The following is an 18,330-nucleotide window of genomic DNA, read 5'->3' on the forward strand; positions in this document are numbered from 1 at the left end:
ATCCAGTAGAGCATATGAGAAACTGTCTGGTTGATATCCGACATTGTCAGAGAAGAATTTCCCAAAATTCCGATCCAACGGCTGATATATCTAAGAGCGTCAGACCCGTGTCCAATCACCGTTCAATTAACGTACAGGCAGAGTTCACGTGTGATTCGACCCGTTTCACTTTTTCTGTTTTTGTAAAACTGTGACCAGACTCTAATACATCCATATCTGGAAACTAATCAGAACATTTAGAATATGCCACGTGGAAGTCCTAACAAATCTAACGGTTGGCTTAAATATGGCCCACCAAGTAAATACGCTATTCCTCTCTAACGGTCCTTTGTTCTCAGTTCATTTTTCAAAAACCCTATATTTTACACGTGGATTTAATTTTTATGTCGGATTAAAAACTTGGAGCGGAAAGTCCAATGTAACGGTCAACAGATTGGACGGTTAATATCCATTTAAAGTCATGCCTTTTTTAAGTTTTTAGTTTTTTGGATTTGGTAAAGTTTTTTTTTTTTGGTAGAGTTTTTAAAGTCTTGGTAAATGGTAACCATTCCTGATTCTTGAAATCGTTACCTACCGTCTTGTCAGGTTCATCTTCCAGTAATCCAGTTGGTACCCAGAGACCAGAGCATGCTTATGTTAGTGCTAAGCAGCTTCTTGGTGTCTCTCTGATGAGACCATAATCGGTGAAGCCCACTTTGCTCTTCTTCGTAGTTCTCTTCTGTGTGAGTTCCCTCTCATTTCCTTATGCTTATATGTTAATCTCTCCATTTTTTTTCCTTCTTTATTTCTTCTTCAAGCTCATTGTCCACTGCATTTTAATCTTTCCCTTTCTTGGACTTTGGACTTTACCTTCAATCTGTACTAGAGGTGCTCTCTTTTTTTCTTTTTTGGTTGTTGTTTCAGTTTATGGTTCTGTCTGTGCATTCAGGAGAATGCAACATAGTATTTATTGTTTGGATGATTTTTATTCCTAACTACTTTCACTCACTTTGATATCCTCTTAGTATATGGGTTTCATGTTACTGAGACTTTAAATCAAGGAGGAACCCCAAATGCATGGCTTCTTTTTTTTTTTGGGGGGGGGGGGTAGCACAACTCCACATGCATGACTATGCTAAGTAAAAATGGCTGTGAACTTCAATCCAAATGTGTTCAAACTGTTTGATTATTTAGCTGACAGAATTTTGTTTTGATTATGTACGGTCAAATATCTTGAATTTGAATTCTGTGAGATGACCAACAACTGCTTAGCTCAGTTGGTGAGCCGTGATGCGCTTCATGCCCATGCTCACCAGGAGGTCTCGAGTTCAAGTCTCCTGGCTGGTACCTTACCCCCTTCCCAGGTCACTCCCCCCCCCCCCTATAGATAAAATACATATAAGTTCCCAATCCCAAAAAGAATTCTGTGAGATGGCTTGGCCATGTGCATCAAAGTCCTGTGAATAACTAGCCACAAAGGAGTGTCATATGGAATTAATAGAAGGTGTAAAAATGACAATGGGAAATTAGAAGATGAGCTGGGCTGAAGTGGTGAAAACAGAGGTTAATATTTATGAGTTAATAGCTCATATGGCCATAATTAAGGTGGAACCATGTGGAGGATTTTTACTCCAAGTAGTTGGGAAAAAGCTTTGAGAGTTGGTTGCTCTTTCTGTGCCTCCTTGATAAATATTTCAATATTTAGTTATATCCATCGCCTTCATAATGACCATTGTTTTCATGGTCATCCTAATTTCCTTCTCTAAATTGGGTGCACCACAGGATTACTTTCCTTCCCTTTTGACTTGTTTTTTAAGCAATGCACCTTTAAATCCGCTCCCATTTTGCTTCCAGCCTTGTTCTTCTGTAGACTTTCAAATGAACTACACCATACATGTTCAAAGTATTGGTGTAATCAACTTTTGTGATCCCCCATTGGAGCTCAGTGCTAACTTTACTTCAGCATGCTCATTCCTGATATTATCTTTTCAAGTATTTTCATTAGTCCCTTCATCTTCCTTATACCAATCTTACTCATTCAGTGAAGATGCTGTTTCTCAATAGTTCTGCATTTCATGTAATTGCACGTGGCAGATCTTGTTTCCATTAAAAAAAAAAAAAAGATATTTCTTTAGCTTGATATTCATTGACCACGTAGTACTCTATACATGCTTCTCCACCTTGGCCATTCTGCTCTATCCATATGTCCACATATTCCTTGGTTGTATCCTTCTCATCTACAATTCTCAATTGATTGGATTTCTTCTAGAGTCATGTTGGCTATAGAAGCTTGGGAGTCAGTCCACAATACCATCTCCTTACTTATTTGGATTTGTCATTTATGTTTCCTTAGACCTAGAACTCTCCTATATGGTTTACACCTTCAGAAATAAAAAAATAAAAAGCTTTGGACCTCCCCACCCCCCCCCCCCAAAAAAAAAAAAAAAAAAAACCCTCTCGCAATAAGACATTTAATCTTTGTGAGTATAAATTGATTTATTGGAGAATTACTGTAAATGGAGTCTCAGTCTGACCAACTAACATTTCTGCTACTGGTGATCAATTTCTTATCTTATTTTTATGTTTTCTCTTATCTCATCCTGATGCTGAGTTTTATTGATTATCTCACACTTGCAGTTTCCTATTTAGTTCCCACGCTTGCTACCAATTAATATTTGATTAGTCAAATGGACTATGATTCAGAAGAAGACTCAGACATAAGTGAATCTGAGATTGATGAGTTCATAGAGAAACCATATGAACAACTGAAGGCTGGAAAGCACAAAGTAAAGTATTCAGATGTTGCCTTTAGATGTCCCTTCTGTAAGGGGAAGAAAAAGCAAGATTATCGTTTCAAGGACCTCCTCCAACATGCTTCTGGAGTAGGTAAAGGTTCATCTAACAGAAGTGCGAAGCAAAAGGCAAACCATCTCGCCTTAGCTAAATACTTAGAAACAGACCTGGCTGATGCATCGGGTCCATTACAACCCGTGGTTGTGCAGGAGCCAGATGCTAAGCCCCCTGAGCAAGATGACCTGTTTGTTTGGCCTTGGAAAGGAATCATTGTTAACCTTTCCGCCAAGCTAAAGAATGGCGAAGACCCTAGTGTATATGCATCTTGGATTGAAGAACAGCTTTCTGAATATAAGATTTTAGAAGTTCATACATTAAGGACAGAACAAGACTCTACAGTATATGCCATTGTAGACTTCAGTAAAGACTGGCCCGGATTCAAGGATGCTATGGAATTCGAAAAAGCTTTTGAAGCTGATCATCATGGCAAAAAGGACTGGAATGAGCGGAAGCAAGACCCTGATCCAAACATTTATGGTTGGTTTGCACGTGCAGATGATTATAATTCAGAAGGCCCAGTTGGGGATTATCTCCGAAAAAATGGGGACTTGAAAACCATTGCTAACATTGCACAAGAAGCAATAGAGCAAACAAACAGTGTTGTGGCAAACCTAACCAACAAAATTGATGTCACAAATGAAACTATAAATGAACTACAATACAAGTGCAATGAACAGAGTATGTCGTTGAGTATAACGATAGCAGAAAAGGACAGACTACATCAAGCTTACAACGAAGGTCTGTAGCCCCCTCAGCCATCACACATCTCTCTATTGTCCCCTCCCCATTGTTATAAGGAAAATGGACTTATATTCTTCCATATTTATCTTTTTATCAGAAATGAAGAGGCTGCAACACATGTCACGTGATCATGCTCTTAGGATTCTTGAGGAGAATGAAATGCTAAGATATCAGTTGGATTCTCAAAGGAGAAAACTTGAATTGCGGAGCAAAGTATTAAACAAACAAGAAGCCCTAAATGAACTTGAGAGAAGCAAACTCAATGAGGAGATTGAAAAGGTGAGACTCCCTGGTCAATATATATGTTATATTTGAAATGCTAATTGATAATATTATCAGCCAATGAGGAAGATTTAGTGGCCAAATCATACGCCTTTTAGTTTCAGTTCACAGTAGTCCTTGACACATAAGTTGAACAATTGAGAAAATAATGTCTTTTTTATCGCGTAGTAATTTGAATGGATTTCTTTGCTTAGTAAGGCCTTTTCTATACAGAAATTATTTGCATTCATGAACAAAATAGTTTAAATTCTTTGCATTCATGGTAAACATAGTAGTTTCTTTGTCCTATTGACTACAGTGCAAACATTTCTTTCCACAAATGAATAGGATGTGAGACCTTTGAATGGATTGGCATGCTGTAAACCATAGATCTGGAATAGGCAGCCCAAAGAACCGTTGATGCAGATCCAAGCCCCCATGAGCTGAAAAAGCCCCCTGATCATAGGGTTTTAGTAGGAGCCTTAGACTAGTTTATACTTAGTTTACTTCAGTTCTATACTTAATTTTATTTTTATGTCTTTAATTGAACTGGTTCAAATTGGTTGCATCCAATTGGTTCAATTTAAGTTGGTCTAACTTAAGTGAAGTGTTCCTATTGGCTATTAGGACCTTATATCCTATTGGTTGATGAGGAATCTTCTTAGTTTAAGAGTTTTAAGTGTTTTAAGTTAATAGGGGTAGGTAGGACTTTAAACTCTGAGTTATTTCATTAAGCACACTCCTTCCACGTTTTTGAAAGAGAGAGGATTTTAAATTGTATTAGGATTGTGGTCCTTGGGCCCCCTTATTAAGAGAAATCATGGGAGAGGCTCCCCCACCAATTAAAGTTTTAAAAAAAATTGTTTATGTGCTGCTGGCTATTGCTGCTGCTGTTTCTCTCTTCTGAGATTGTCTTTTGAGTCATATCAAGACCCCCCTTGTGAGTCATATCAAGGTTGAAGGGCTGGTGGATCTCCAGTGACTCCTTGCATCTTGTAGAACAGGAGGTTCATCTTCAAAGCTGTCTTCAAGGTTACTGCCATTAAAGATCTCCTTAAACCAGTAAGTTATTTACTGTTTTAGCATTCCCCCTTCTTCTTAACCCTCCAACCCAAGCCCCACCTGCCCTAATAGATCCACATTGTCTCCTCCATTAAAAATCCATTGATCCCCATAAACCCTAATTATTCTAAATTCTGTACAGCCTTGTTCCTCCATCCAATCCCAACCAAATTTCAACCACAACGCCCTCTCATCTCCTCCTTCACTCGACCTAAGTTGCAGCCCCATCCAACCACTCAAACCCTAATTTGTCTTGTCTCTGTAGAACCCAAAAAAACCCTAAATTCTGTATAGCCAATTCAGCCATCAGAATTACACCATATTCCAGCCAAGTATTCTTCCCATTGCCCCTAACACTCGACCTTAGCCCCTTGCGCTAATTCCAAGTTTAAACCCTAGTTTTAACCTAAATTCTAACACCCTAACCCTAATTTCTGTAATTTTTATTTTTGTTTAAACCTTGTTCAAACCTACCCTATTAGCTTCTCCTAGACCTGCCCATTAAAACCATATAAGATTCAACCGTATTCTCATAAACCTAACCCTAGATTTGACCTAAAACCTCAATTCTGCCCCAATCGGCCAGCATCTTTTTGTGAGGGTTTGCTCTACCTGGCTTCTAGTAGGTCTTCTACCTATCTAGGACTACATTAACCGTCTTTCCTGCAAATTGGTGTGCCAAAAATAATCCTGAATGAGAGCATGTTCCACTTTTATGCAGTTTAAGCCAAAAATAGGATAGAGTATCAAGTTAAATTGCTTGAATGTCATTCATAACAATAAAAATCTAATCCATCTGTTTCAGCATTCTGTGTACTCAGATCAATAAAACTTACTGTAGCTGTGTTATGAGAGGGGGATTCTGTGACAAATTTCTCTAGTTTTACTGATGTATGAAGATGCTAGTTAATTAATACTGATGTACTTATGTCCCTTCAGAATATTTTGAAAAACAATTCCCTTCACATGGCATCCATGGAGCAGAAGAGGGCTGACGAGAATGTCTTGAGGCTGATTGAGGAGCAAAAGGTATGCTGCATGATGTGAACCTTAAGTTGTACTTCAAAAGATAATTATTCCTTCTTCTTTTAGATCAAATCACTTCTCATATGCCCAGAATTTTTAAAAAAAATATGCAGAGGGAGAAAGAAGCAGCTTTGAGTAAGATACTTGAGCTGGAGAAGAAGTTGGATGCCAAACAAAAATTGGAGTTAGAAATTGAGGAATTGAAAGGGAATTTAGAGGTGATGAAACACATGGCAGGTGAAGATGATACAGGAGTTCAGAAGAAGATGATAGAGATGACCCAAGAATTGAACGAAAAGATAGGGGATTTAAACGATATGGAAGATATGCATCAAACTCTCATAATCAAAGAGCGCCAGAGTAATGATGAGCTGCAAGATGCTCGTTACGAATTGATTGAAGTATGCTATTATTGGTTACTATGTTTTACTTAACCTTTTTCTCTGAGCATTCCAATCTGCTTTTGTTATGATTCATATTGGATCCTGATTGGATCAGCCAGAAAGTGAAATGGAAAAAGAAGCACAACACTTTCCTGATCTGATTTGGCTTCATCTGCAGTCTGAACCTAGGAAAAATTAATGGAGATCAGTCCAGTTGTTTATAGTCAACAGCTGGCCAACTTATCCTAAAAATATAATACCATGCTACATAGTGAACAAACACTAACTTAAATACAAACCATTTATGGAATAGGTTGAAAAAGTGGGTGGTTTGGATGGTCAGGTTAGGAATTGCCAAATTGCCACTCTCTACTTATATATGATCTGGAACTGATGTCTATACATAGATTAACACTCTATAACAACACCCTGATCCAGAAAAAGTGGTTGGTTTGGCTGGTCAGGTTAGGAATTCCCAAATTGCCACCCTCTACTTATATGATATCTGGTACCGATGTCTATACATAGAGTAACACTCTATAACAACACCCACACTAGGGCCAAGAGAAACGACTTAAGAGTTCTCCTAGACCATCAGCTATAGCAACGCATGATCTACCAATCTTTTATACAGTCAAAATCAATCAATTTTGTCAAACATTCTAAGAAAAAGTCAATTGGTATGATACTGGAGATTTCAGGTGGGATCATGTAGTGGTGAGTACTAAATAAATCTTTATTAAGGAATAGATACTATTAAATCTATAAATAATGTAACCTTAATTTAATGCAAAAATCATTTCCTTCATAATCCAGATGATAGTATGGCTCAGAAATATTTGATGGAACTCTTCTTCTTTTTCTTAAGGGTTTGCAAGAGATGTTGAGTGGGAGAACTTTGATTGGAATCAAAAAAATGGGGGAACTCGATGCAAAGCCATTTCAAAATGCATGCAAGCAAAGATTTCCATCCACAGAAGCATCAATTAAATCTGTTGAACTATGCAGCTTATGGCAAGAAGAAATCAGAAATTCAGGATGGTATCCATTTAAAATTGTCATTGCCAACGGTAATCCAAAAGTATGTATCAATCTCTATCATTTTGTTCTTCCATGTGTATAGGTGACTATGTATGCAATCATCCTGCATTCATGTCCTCATGTTTGAGATAACTTCTGTTGCATTTTTCTCTTGTTACTAGTTGGGCTGACTGCCTGTAGCATCAGTAAAACTTCCAGTCCTAATGTGCATTCTCTCTTGGGCCTGAACATTTTATGATTGCATTCATGGCCATATAAAGTTATTTGCATTTTGCAGACAAATTAAGGTTTTAATTAATTATCTCTTTTAACCTCACGTAAATTGTTGGAAATTATTTTGTTGGTGTTGAATCTAAAAGAAACAATTATAGTTTTTCTCCTTTACTACGAACCCAGAAAGAATTGAGAAATTAACACATGAAAATGTTATCTCATGCTTCAGGATACAGTCGATGAAGACGATGAAAAGTTAAAAAATCTAAGGAAAGATTGGGGTGATGAGATTCATATTGCTGTTGTTACAGCCTTGCTAGAAGTCAATGAGTACAATCCCAGTGGTAGGTATCCTGTACCTGAGCTTTGGAACTTTAAAGAAGGGAGAAAAGCCACATTAAAAGAGGTTGTCGGTTATATATTGAAGCAATTGAGGATAGTGAAGCGCAAAAAATGATCAGGCAAAGTTTAGAACTTAAAGTTGTGTACTTTATATGTACTTCTATCAACTGCTTGATTGTTTCACTGATGCTGTACTTAGTGTGGATTTCTAGCCATCAGCTGTAGTGATCTCAGTGTCTCATTTGTGTCACAAGCACAACTATATGCATTTGATTTGCTTGAAAATTGTGAAAATTCTTCTATAATTGTAACTTTGGTGGAGCTATCTTTCCTATGTTTAAGCAGATGACAATATGAATGAGACCCAAATATGTGAGTATGTGGAACCACAATTTTGAAAATTAGACAGGACTGCCCTATCAAACCAGGTTAAACCAGAAACGGAACAACCAGACCAACCCCCACCCTGCAGGTTTGCTGTTCGGTCAGGCATCAGGGTTCTAAGACTATGGGTGAAGCTGCATCCAGATAAAGGAATGCCCTGAGCACTGACCAAGAAGCAGTGCCATAAGTTATTCGGGTATAGCCTACTGAGAAAGTAGCCTTGAAACGGAAGTGTCAACATTGGGTAGTTGAATTGTAGATTGTGGATTTCTCACAATGTTACTTGTCATGTATGGACCCATTTAACTAACTTTGCTTGTTATGGTTTAAATAATGGAAGTTGAAAGGCAATGTGCCTTGGTGCAATTTCTACAGTCTTAATCTTCTTCTTCTTCTTCTTCTTCAACTGTGTTTTATGCATTGTAAAATTGTAGTTGCTAAACCCACTCCAACAGCAAATCTACAAGCTTTTTGAGTCCTTAATTCAATGGTTTGAGGGTTTCCTGATCCTGAGAATTTCTCTGTTACCTGTTATCTGGCCATGAGTCAACATTCGCTAAACTTTTAAGCAGATCCACTCAAGTTGTTTGGGCTGTGAATTAACCGGTGCACCATAGGACTGGTTTGTTTTCTATGATCCTCTAGGTTAAGTAGGTTGTTGACCTTCAACTTCAGTACTACTGGCCATGGGCGTCTTCTTGTGTGCTTTACGGAACCTGTTGAATGTCTAAGAAGAAGACATGGTGATCACAGAAGGTGGCCTTTGCAGTGACTTTTGTGCAACTTTAGATTACAATACTCAGTTTGGATCATGATGCTGTGTGTAATTCTTCTTTCTTCAAGATGCCAGATCAGGGTTTAAAAACTCTGAATCGGTACAAGATTGATCTCCGTTCATTCCAATTCAAATCGGGTCGGAATTTGCCTTGGTCTGATCCAAATCTAATCAGTTGATTCAGCCAAAATTCGGTATCCTCCGGGGTACCCAAGGAATTGAAATCAGAATCAGATCACTGGCTCCTGCCAATGTAAATAGGAATCAGCCCAATTTCAGCCAGTGATTCCAGGCAAGAACTCTATGGTTCATGCCGATTTTTCGAAACCTTTAACCTTGGTACCCATTGTCCTTTCATTACAAGTAAGATCGTTTAAGGTCTAACAGTTCATAACTCGAGATAAACTTGCCTCTTCTCATTCATCACTACCTTTTGTTTATTGTAAATCTAATAATGAAAAGACCATGGGTACCCAAAAAAATCTTTTTTGTCTACAGAGACCTAAGAGATAGAATCCCATCTTCCACTGCCCCCCATTACCCCACTAACGAGGCATATATAATTAGATCAGATTCTGCTCCCCATGCTCCTTAAAAGCCTTCAAGACTATAAAACCGAAAAAAAAAAGCCATTGCAAAGAATAAAGCAACCTTACTGCTTTAGATACGTATGATAAGAAGTTCCTTCTTTATGTACACTTCAATCATTACAAATACTTTAACCAAAAAAAAATCATTACAAATGCAAATGGGCTATAAGTGGGGCATCATCTGTTGATGGGATCATGCAACTATCACCCCCTCAATAACATTTGCCAGCTTGACATTACATAATACACGGTATCTTTTCTAGTTTTGTAAGACATCAAAACAAACCAGGTCTGTCTCTCTCATTCTTACTCAACAACCATTGAACTTGCACTTGCATCACTGTGGTCCATGCCTAAAGATTTCAAGTAAAGATTTAAACTTTGCTGCCGACAAGAAAAATGATTAAAAAAGCAATGAATATCAAAATGCATTCATGATTGATTCTAAAATGGGTTTTGAGAATTCAGTTTGAAATCCTTGCTTTTGGGGGAAGTCTTCATTACAGATCACAGGCTCAAGATGTACTGATACTGAGAACCAAGTACCAAACAACAATAACATTAAACAAAGTGGAGAAAATCAGCATTGCATTAATGGAGTCTGTTGCTCAATATGGAGATACACCAACCACAATGATTCAAATTCAAAATCAATGAGAAAGTACTAACATCTAATTCATAACCACTGAAGTAAACTAGTGTTTCACAGGAGCCATTCACGACTCTAAATTTAGTAGTTGCTGTGTTAAACTTTTAGCATGATAAATCTTAATCAGAAGGGTAAAAAAAAAAAAAAAGAATGGATTGAGAGAAGAGAGAAAGGGTTTACTAGAATTTCAAAGCCCAGTGTTTACCATCTGAATTACCTAGCTTAGTTAACCAATTTTCTTTTAAGGATTTCGGGCATAAGATTTCATAGCCTTCCCATTTATACCAGACCAAGCTGCTTCGACAGTGGGGAGTAAGAAAACTATCATTTTCCAGCAACAAAATAAAGTTTTTTTTTAACTCCCAACAAAACGCAGAAGTAAGGTTCCTCCAGAAGAATTCTAGCTTCAAAAAATAGTATACTAGTACAACTGCCAAAAATATCAAGAAAAACCACATCTTTCTAAAAGGAGAAAAATTAAGATGAGAAGTACAACCAAACTTTCCACCAACAAACTACACAAACATAAAAGCTTACACTATATAATGAAGTTGAGCAGCAAAACAGAAAGTCTTTCACAGTTAGATTATCCCCTAATAGAGCTGGTTGAGGAGCTGAAATGCTAAATTCACTCATGACGAATTACAAGGACTATTATTGCATAGAAAATCATAGGGGTGTGCATGCGCAACTAACTCAATAGAACTCCGAAAATATCTCATCAATTTTCTGCTAACCTGCTGAAACATTAAGAGAAATCTATCACATCACCAGATGTGATCCAAACAATTCCATTTCCCCAACACTCGAAACCATTCACTTTCGGCTACAGTAATCACAAGACAACAGTCAACATAGAAACCATAAAACGCTAGGCCAAGATTATACAAAAAGAGAATTTTAAGCGGTACGTGCCTAAGTTTATACAAAAAAAGAATTTTAAGCAGTATGTGCCTATTATTTATATGATAGAACATTCAACGTATTTGACTAATAAAATGTAAATATTTCACTCAACGGATGATAGATCATGAAATGGCCTTGCTAGACCGACAAACTGACTGAAGAGGTTACAAAACAAAATTTCAGAGGAAATAAAAACCAGGATGACATGACAAACTCGGCTACAATCAAGAGCATTCATGAAGATAACAAAGCATACACAGAATGAAACAGAAACAACAGAACCCTTTCTCCTTTGCCAACAATTTACAGCTCCCTGACAACAATGAGATAATTCGAAGCCCATTTCTAATGGATACTGAGGTACTATCCTCACAACCACCTACTTCAGCCAAACCTCATAAACAATTACAATAAAGATTCGCAAACTGGGAAAAACCATTTCATAAGGGGAAAAGCAAAATGCTCCATGCAACAAATAGAGAGTTGATAAAAGATCAAAGAGAAGTAGTTTATAGAAATCATCAATCACACTCCAATGATTTAAACCTAACAAAGAAAATAATAAACAGCTCCACCGTCCATGTAACATCATTTACTTATATAACCCACTTGAGAGAATAAAAAGTCATGCAAAGAGAAATGCACAACGAATCAGTCTCATTTTCGACCTTCTCAGATTCTATCAATTTCAGCATGAACAAATGCACCAGAAGCAAAACAAAGAAGCTCTGCAACAAAGCCAAAAATGCTAAAGTAGATGTCCCATACTTTAAATTGTGAGATTTTGACACATTCAGAACACATCATTAATTTTTTCTAGCCCCTACGCCCCCCCCCCCCCTCCCCCTCCCCCCCAAAAAAAAATAATAATAATGTATACTTGCACATCTTTTTGCGCTTATCACCTACAAGGGACAAAGCCTGCCTTCAACATCCATAAAAAATAAGACCTAGTAACTTCACAAAAATGGAGCCAGAACCCTGAGAACCTATGGTTTTCATGATAGATAACCTCAGGACTGGTGTTGCCTATTACTATTATAAAGCCACTACCTGCTAAGCTCAAGAAGATCAAAAGCATACTAATGCTGAATATCTTAATGATAGCAAAAGCAACACTACTCAACCAAAAGAAAATCTAAATGCCAGGCATGCTTTTCAAGCAACATTAGTAGCATTAAGTCATGGAAAACCAAAGCTATTGACATGTAAACTATAACAGTGACCGTCTGCACTTCCACAGCACAAACTCGAAGTTCAGTAAAGAAATTCAGAAAATTAAAACTGGGAAACAGAAAAGAAAATTCATAACTTCAGCAACAATTTTTTTTTTGCCAAAGGTGCACAAAGAGGGATTAGAGTCATAACAATAAGATATATTCAAACAAAGTTTTTTTATTTCTTATTTTAATTTTTATTTTTCATTTCAATGAGTATTCTGTCCATTCTCAACACCGAGACCATACAAGACACCAGCATATTTCTCGGTTGAGCCATTAAAGAAAGATTCTTTCAACTTCCTGAATGTACATGAAGTGAGCAAACTATCAGACCCTGCTTGATGGCAAATACCAAACCTCTCCACCTCCAAGAGCTCCGCAAGCTTGTTCAACCCACCGTGAAGGCTGTTACAGAATTTCATCAGATGCTTAATATCGTAAACGGTGGGGAAATACATGTTGATCAGGTTGAAAAATCCAGCCTGGGTATCCGGGAGGTTCTGGCACGTCAGGAGCTTGAGCAAGTATCCAAAATCGTAGCCACTGTGAAAGGTAACCCAATGCACGCAATCGTTCAAAACAATTCCCGAAGACATCAAGAGTTCACCAAATCTTTGCGCATCAATTCCTTTCTCGTTATTTTTCTTGAAATCGATCCCGCTCTGGCGCAACAGCTCAATTGAGTCATTTGCAAACACATCTTCGCTGACGTTGAACTCATGGAAATTGAATTGCCAGACGCAGTACTTGTCAGTCCCGCAGGAAGGAAGGTTCCCAGCCTCGTCGGAAAAGGTCAGCCCTAACTGGATAAGCTTCAGCATATCAACGTTGGCCTTCAAGGTCTGATAATGGTAATCAGAGCTGGTCTTGAAATTCCCTACAGGACGAAGAACAATCCCCGGGAACTCCGTATCCATAGCGATGTACGGGTAATCGTCCACAATCTCCCGAATCAGAGAAAATTCAGCTTCAAGGTTATCGCACCATACCTCCCTAATTTGAATATCTCCTTTCGGTGGTAGCATCGACATTTTCACGGTAAATATACCAAGCCAGACGGCACTCCCTTCAAAACCAGATCTCTAGATAAACCATACGCAACCGGAGCCCCCCAGAACCCCAACCGATCTATCGTGAACCGCTTTTTCTTAACCAGATCTGCAAAAGCCCCACAAACAAGCAAACAAACCTTAAATCATCCACCACAAAAAAAATATCAAAACCTAAGAAATCCGTCAAAACCCTAACACGTTGAAAAAGAACAGAAGAACCCGAGAAAATCGAGAAGATGAAAAGGTACAACGGATCTGAGATGTATCACCTCGAATTGAAGATAATCCCCCGGCACGATCCAAGGATCTCCAAATTCCGATCACTGGTTCGCTCTTCGTAGAATAGAAATGAAGAAATGCGATTAAGAAAAGAGATATGAGAGATGCGACGAAGCTTTTCTAGGGCTTCTATCTTTCCTTTTTTTTTAATAAAATTTAAAAATAAATATATTTTAAAGGCGGCCAAGAGAGAGAAAGAGAGAGAATTAGGTCAACATCGAGGTTTTTGTCGACATGAGAATCGCTTTCAGAGAAAGAGAAAACATGGTTTCTGTCTTCCCTGCTCACCACCTTCCATCGACATCAGGAGAGAGAAATCATAAAATTTACAGCAAATGAAACCAAAGATAAAAAACTTAAAAGAGAGAAGGAGCTCGGGGAAAAAAGTGGAAAATTTAAAAAAAAAAAGATTATAATATTAAAATAGGGTAGGTCCATAGGTCGGTTGAGGAAGAACGTGGTCGACGATTGCAGGCTTTGATTTGTTTTTTTTTTTTTTTTTTTATCTTTTCTGTTTTGTTTACTTTTTGATTTGATGAGAAATAGACGGTCCTGATTATTCCAGGAATGGAGGTTAGAAGAAGTTTAGAAGAGGAAGAGAGGGCTGTAAATTAAATTAATTTTGCGGATTCTGTCAAATCAAATTATTATGTTACTGTAATGCTACTGTTTAATGCTATTTAATTTTGTTGTGGAGCGGTGTGTAGCCTGCGACTCTGCGCTGCGGCTGAGGATATTAAATTATGGGGAAATGGCTCTCTAAAGTCTAAACCAAAGCGTACACTACACCTCCTCATATCATTATTATATTTAATATTTTTTTTTAAATAATAATTTAAAAAGGCTAGCGTAACGGTGCCTTGATCTCTTGAGCCAGGACGTAGAGTTGGCCAATGGGAACGCACATGCAAGCATCAACCTGGGTGAGATTTCCACTTTTTCATGGCACAGGATGGTACTTTCAATGGAGACAAGGCAACATTGTGTCTAGGCACTAGAGCCATGTTGGTCACGCGACCAGGTAGCATTCATTTTCCTTTTAAAAAAATCAATGTAACAAGGTAGAGTGTACTCTACATGCTCAAAGAATCCTCTCTCTAAATTACAATACCTTGTATATTTTTGGGGAAAAGAACTAGCACATCGTTGGTTTATTGTAAATTAGCAACCTCTGTATCTATCTCTCTTCCCCCTTTGAAACGATCCATGTCCCTCATGTATGATGTTCTATCACTTTTGTTTATTGGTGTTTCATGCTAACTTATTGCACATAGGTGGTGTTCTTGTCCCTCTCCTATATGTTGTTTCTAATGACACACATCGTCCTCACCTAGGGATTCTAAATGCTAATATTCAATGTCATAAGGTCGTTTCATCTGAGGAGGAGAGAGATAGACAAGACTACTAGTGAACCCCTCCCCTAGTGGTTTTAGGGTTTTAGGATTTGATATCATATTAGTATCAATCAACACCAATACCTGGCAAATATTAGATCGGTGATATGGTATGGACAGAGCGTAAAATGGTACAATATCAGCATCTTTGAGAACAAATACGTGCGATATGGATCAATACGTATCGTATATGGTATTGGTTTTGTAATTGGCCGATATCTACTCCAATATTGTAAGCTAAAACCCTGAGCGGTTTAGAGAACCTTTTCCTCTTTAGTTATATATATATTGAGTTGGATCAAAATTAGGCTGAGAAGGTGTTTGACCTATATATAAAAATCAAAATGATACCGAAAGCTATTGATCAAATTGGTTTTTATTGATCGTGTCTTGTGATCTATCAATATATTGTTTATGTAGCTTACTCTTTGGACTTTTTTAACAAAAGTTATGTTTTTAACATGTTTACTTCGATTATGGATAATGTATTTGAGTTCAAAGTTTTATGTACTCTATGGACATATGAGAGTTCGGTCATTTATGTATGATTCAATCTTAGTTTTCGTATTAAAAAAAAAAAAAAAAAAGTAGTTACCATATAACTATGGAAGATGATGTTTTCGAAAATCACCAAATCTAAGATAATTAATTGTTTTTTTTATTTAAATTAATTGTTCCAATTCATAATTGGGGGGGGGGGGTTGAACAATAATCTGTAGAATATTGATTCACATACACAAGATATGTGCCAAATACAAAGGGATATTTAATTAATAAGTTTATTTATTTATTTTTTCCAATTCGATTTGAACAGTTTCTTTCAATTGTTCTAATCCATTTCCGCCTTTTAACGATTTCTTAAAAATCAAAATCAATACCAAATCGAACAATTGATCCGGTCTCCTTTTTGACACCCCTAGTTCATTATATAACATCATCCCCTAAAGCCTCTCTTGTGAGCCCCACTGTAGTGAACATTGGTAGCGCTTTGGCCTCCTTTACTTAGGTTTTCTTTGGTTGGATTTCTATATCAATTTTAGATTGATTTCTTAAATTAAGTCAATAAATAGTTTTCTGTCAAGAAATTGAAATTGTTTGGTTGCATAAATTGAAAATATTTGTAGAACAAGAAATATATTTGATAATCCAATTTTAAGAATAGATTTTCTCTATTTATGGTGATGATAATAATAATAATGAAAACGGCGGCGGAAGCGGTACGAAATCAGATACATAACAAAAATTTAGCAGTAATATGATCCCAATGAACACATGTAATAACAAATCAATTTCGTGTTTGATAGGTTATTTAGCATAAGCAAATGAGGTCACAAACTTCGTTAGATTGCACCAATTCCAATGGCAGAAACCTTAGCTTGAAGGGGAAAAAAGGCTTTCTTTTCTCTCACAAGGTCTCTCTCTCTTCTCGTACCAAAAAATAGTTGTCTCTCTCTTCTCTAAGATAATATTGTGAAAATAATAATTGTAGTGCAATTTAGGGTTTGTGCCAAATTTCTCTTGAATAGATGAAGTCTACTCAGGAGATTACAATCTAACGGATAATATCGCGCCAAGTGATGTATAAGGTAGCCTCTTAAGTTATCATTAATTACACAAAAAATATTTCAATAAAAGGCGTAACTTGAAAAATCCTAGTGGTAAATATTTTCATTACACTTTCTCCCCACCACAACCATGATCCACAGTAGACTTGCGACCATTGTACAAAAATCATTGCCATGCAAATGGGTCCACCGCAATTAACTACAGGAGTATCATGACCAGTAATTAGACCCCAACACATTTTGTCAAATATATTTAATTTAATATAATATAATAAAAAATTACTTTTGCAAATTCATTACAATTACAACAAGCACATAATATAAGAAATATAATTAATTAATTTAACCAAATTAAATTGGGTTTGATGGACACATATATCAAGTGCAATAAATCCAACAGATAATGATAATACTAATAATTAACAAAATTAATAATAAGGGCTCTCTTTGGAATCACACCAAGGAGAGCCCTTATATTATTATTATTATTATTAGGAAGAAAGTTTTCTATTCAAGAGCACGGCTTCTACGCCTACACCCTTATGTCTGTGTTTCTCTCTTCCTCCCTATAAAATGACATCCTTGGCCCTAATAGATTAAACCAAAAGTGGGACATTGATTGGATCTCACGCAGGCATAGGAGCTATACTCCTAGATAGAGAACACTTCCCTTATTATTATTACGGGAAAAAATGTTGTCAAGCTACGTAGCATACATTAGCACCTACTAGTGTCCAACAACTCACAAACATGGATATTCTCCCTTAACGAACAGTAGTAACCTTGTTGAGTGTCACGCCAATCACCATTCATACTGTGTACACCAAGTTGTCGGTGTGTAGTCAATTCTGTCGGTAGACATCAACCTTTGGTTTACCACAAGCACACAAAATACAAATGTAATAGTAAGTGCCTCTCAAAGAGAGTAAAAAGTAACTACCTAAATTTCTGTTGTCAAAAAACAAACGATAGTGAAACCATCAAGAATTTCAATGTATCAATGTTCACTACATTAAAGTGCCCCGTATTTATATTTCCATTCAATCAATATTAGAAAACATACAATACAGTAACCCTAGAGCAGAGTACCCAAGTATGTCCATAGTTGTGAACAATAAGTGATACTTTTTGGGTTATTGCACAAAATATAACAATTACAACAAGCACATAATATAAGAAATATATTAATTAATTTAACCAAATTAAATTGGGTTTGATGGACACATATATCAACTGCAATAAATCCAACAGATAATGATAATACTAATAATTAACAAAATTAATAATAAGGGCTCTCTTTAGAATCACACCAAGGAGAGCCCTTATATTATTATTATTAGGAAGAAAGTTTCCTGTTCAGGAGCATGGCTTCTACGTCTACACCCTTATGTCTGTGTTTCTCTCTTCCTCCCTATAAAATGACCTCCTTGCCCCTAATAGATTAAACCAAAAGTGGGACATTGATTGGGTCTCACGCAGGCATAAGAGCTATACTCCTAGATAGAGAACACTTCCCTTATTATTATTATGAAAAAAAATGTTGTCAAGCTACGTAGCATATGTTAGCACCTACTAGTGTCTATATCTCTCCTCCCCTCTATGAATTGACATATCT

The 18,330-nt window shown here is 36.9% G+C and overlaps 2 protein-coding genes and 1 long non-coding RNA gene across 3 annotated transcripts; 1 reads left to right on the forward strand and 2 right to left on the reverse strand.

Moving 5' to 3' along the window:
• Positions 1–618: 618 nt before the first annotated feature.
• LOC122652989 lies at positions 619–2,766 on the reverse strand. Its single transcript, XR_006331679.1, has 3 exons — positions 2,636–2,766; positions 2,335–2,342; positions 619–715 (listed from the first exon to the last, which is right to left on the reverse strand). It is a non-coding gene; the product is annotated as an uncharacterized LOC122652989 (long non-coding RNA).
• LOC122652986 (factor of DNA methylation 1) lies at positions 2,453–8,270 on the forward strand. Its single transcript, XM_043846890.1, has 6 exons — positions 2,453–3,570; positions 3,671–3,852; positions 5,836–5,925; positions 6,036–6,323; positions 7,174–7,386; positions 7,789–8,270. The coding sequence occupies exons 1-6, from the start codon at positions 2,667–2,669 to the stop codon at positions 8,014–8,016; spliced, it is 1,905 nt and encodes a 634-aa protein (XP_043702825.1). The 5' UTR covers positions 2,453–2,666; the 3' UTR covers positions 8,017–8,270.
• Positions 8,271–12,610: 4,340 nt separating this feature from the next.
• On the reverse strand, positions 12,611–13,932 carry LOC122652117 (probable CCR4-associated factor 1 homolog 7). The gene is made up of 2 exons (XM_043845788.1): positions 13,747–13,932; positions 12,611–13,583 (listed from the first exon to the last, which is right to left on the reverse strand). Exon 2 carries the CDS (start codon positions 13,454–13,456, stop codon positions 12,632–12,634), a length of 825 nt encoding a protein of 274 aa, XP_043701723.1. The 5' UTR covers positions 13,457–13,583; positions 13,747–13,932; the 3' UTR covers positions 12,611–12,631.
• Between the last annotated feature and the right edge of the window lie 4,398 nt (positions 13,933–18,330).

The sequence above is a fragment of the Telopea speciosissima genome, chromosome 2, assembly GCF_018873765.1.
Source record: "Telopea speciosissima isolate NSW1024214 ecotype Mountain lineage chromosome 2, Tspe_v1, whole genome shotgun sequence".
NCBI lineage: Eukaryota > Viridiplantae > Streptophyta > Magnoliopsida > Proteales > Proteaceae > Telopea > Telopea speciosissima.

What these genes read in the sequence shown, in the direction of transcription:
- LOC122652986 (XM_043846890.1), top strand. Translation starts at nt 2,667, where the DNA reads ATGGACTATGATTCAGAAGAAGACTCAGACATAAGTGAATCTGAGATT. An exon ending in ACATCAAGCTTACAACGAAG is followed by an intron (nt 3,571 to 3,670) that starts GTCTGTAGCCCC and finishes TCTTTTTATCAG; the next exon opens with AAATGAAGAGGCTGCAACAC. An exon ending in CTCGTTACGAATTGATTGAA is followed by an intron (nt 6,324 to 7,173) that starts GTATGCTATTAT and finishes CTTTTTCTTAAG; the next exon opens with GGTTTGCAAGAGATGTTGAG.
- LOC122652117 (XM_043845788.1), bottom strand. Translation starts at nt 13,456, where the DNA reads ATGTCGATGCTACCACCGAAAGGAGATATTCAAATTAGGGAGGTATGG.